At 42.2% G+C, this 1,548-nt stretch overlaps 1 protein-coding gene across 1 annotated transcript; it reads right to left on the bottom strand.

The window, feature by feature from the left end:
• Positions 1 to 111: 111 nt before the first annotated feature.
• Positions 112 to 1,055, bottom strand: LOC107679366 (uncharacterized). Its single transcript, XM_016474885.1, has 3 exons — positions 759 to 1,055; positions 424 to 707; positions 112 to 244 (listed from the first exon to the last, which is right to left on the bottom strand). The coding sequence occupies exons 1-3, from the start codon at positions 1,021 to 1,023 to the stop codon at positions 122 to 124; spliced, it is 672 nt and encodes a 223-aa protein (XP_016330371.1). The 5' UTR covers positions 1,024 to 1,055; the 3' UTR covers positions 112 to 121.
• Positions 1,056 to 1,548: the final 493 nt, after the last annotated feature.

Here is a 1,548-nt window from a genome sequence, read left to right as displayed (position 1 = left end):
TCTTACTCAAGTAGTTTTTTGGACAAGTACTTTTACAGTACTCACACTAAATTTTTTGGAAGGTAATGGTACTTTTGCTTGAGTATATTTTTTCAGTACTCCTTCCACCACTGCCGGTCACTTACCTTTGATAGTGGCATTGAACGCTAACAACCGCATGATCGGCACGTGTAATCGGAGTTCCAGCAAACGCCTCAGGAGTGTAGGTAAGAGCAAAGGTGTAGACAAGTTCATCCTCAGTCATCTGTAAGAGATTGAAGTTGTTACCATGAGAGGTCACTTCTACTCTTAAAAAAGGTTCAAAAAAAAAAAACCCCAACTATAGAAATGGAAAGGTCCATGTTAAACAGTCAAGTTACAATTGACAAAGAACCTTTTTTTTTTGGGTGTACAAATAATCCAGTAACACTTAACGGTTCTTACCATCAGCACACTATTGCAGTCCTGTAGTTCATATTCAAAGATGAGCACCCTAGAGGCAGAGTCCTCACCAACAACAGGACAGCCTCCCATAGACAAACCAGATGGCTGGATCAGTTGGCCATTGCTAAACAAATCCTTCTTTACCTCCACAAGAACCCGGTTCTCACCGCATTGAACAGCCACACTACTGGGAGTCACGGGTTGCCTCAACTGGAAGTCCACTGCCAACTCACTTTGCACCTCTGGAACGATGGGAAACCTCCAGTCCAAAGGCTTGACTGGACCCTGCAACTCTGGTACGATGGGAAAGCTCCAATCCAAAGGCTTGACTGGACCCTGCAACAGCTGCTTCTCCTGAAAACCAAAAGGCTCTTGTGCAAATCTTCTGGAGTCCAGACTCTGAAACTGAGAAGCCTTTTGCAAAGGATTCAAGACCCCTTGAGAAGAAACAGCAGGAACTCTGGAAGCTGGACCTGATTGCGGCTTCATGCTGCTTGGACTTTGACTGTGTCTCAAACTTCCCCATGCACTCCTCAAGTCAAATGCCACAATCACAACCAACACTAACACACCTTGGAAAAGATCCATCCTGACAAACATTGACACAATACCCACCAGTGCTAGGCTTTGCCATTAAGTGCAGCTTTGAATTTAGGTGGCTCCTCCCCTTTCAGCTTAATTGATTACCTTTGATTCTCCTCTGGGCTTGTAGAGTTTATGCATCAGCAAATGAGAATGTTCTAGTGTCACTAGCCAATAGAAGGCTTCATATGGATCTGAGGTTTTCATCTACGCTCATTAACAATTTTACAATTAAACTTTGACAGTTTGTCTATGATAGACAGTTAATGTCATTTAAAAAGCACATAAGCTCACACAAATAAAATAGATTATTCATAAATAATCTATTTTTAAGAGTTGTCTCGAACTGCGCACTCGAGCTCAACACATACGTTTTGACAAAAACCTTCCCCTCCATCTCCCTCTCAAACAGTCACCGGAGCCTTGAAACATTCACAAAGACCTGCTGAACATACAGTATGTCACGCTGTGTTGAATGCTGTCTTTGTCTTGAAACCTAAAGATAAACATATTATTAGAAATAAAAGATGCAAAGTTGTAAGG

The sequence above is a fragment of the Sinocyclocheilus anshuiensis genome, unplaced genomic scaffold (genome assembly GCF_001515605.1).
Source record: "Sinocyclocheilus anshuiensis isolate Anshui unplaced genomic scaffold, SAMN03320099.WGS_v1.1 scaffold23133, whole genome shotgun sequence".
Lineage (NCBI taxonomy): Eukaryota > Metazoa > Chordata > Actinopteri > Cypriniformes > Cyprinidae > Sinocyclocheilus > Sinocyclocheilus anshuiensis.
This window is presented reverse-complemented; position numbering and strand designations above follow the sequence as displayed.

Bases quoted from the DNA above. Each gene is read 5' to 3' on its own strand.
- LOC107679366 (XM_016474885.1), bottom strand. From the start codon at position 1,023: ATGTTTGTCAGGATGGATCTTTTCCAAGGTGTGTTAGTGTTGGTTGTG. The intron at 708-758 runs GTCCAGTCAAGC...CAGAGTTGCAGG, and splicing joins GGAGAAGCAGCTGTTGCAGG to GTCCAGTCAAGCCTTTGGAC. The intron at 245-423 runs GTAAGAACCGTT...AATCTCTTACAG, and splicing joins ACTGCAATAGTGTGCTGATG to ATGACTGAGGATGAACTTGT.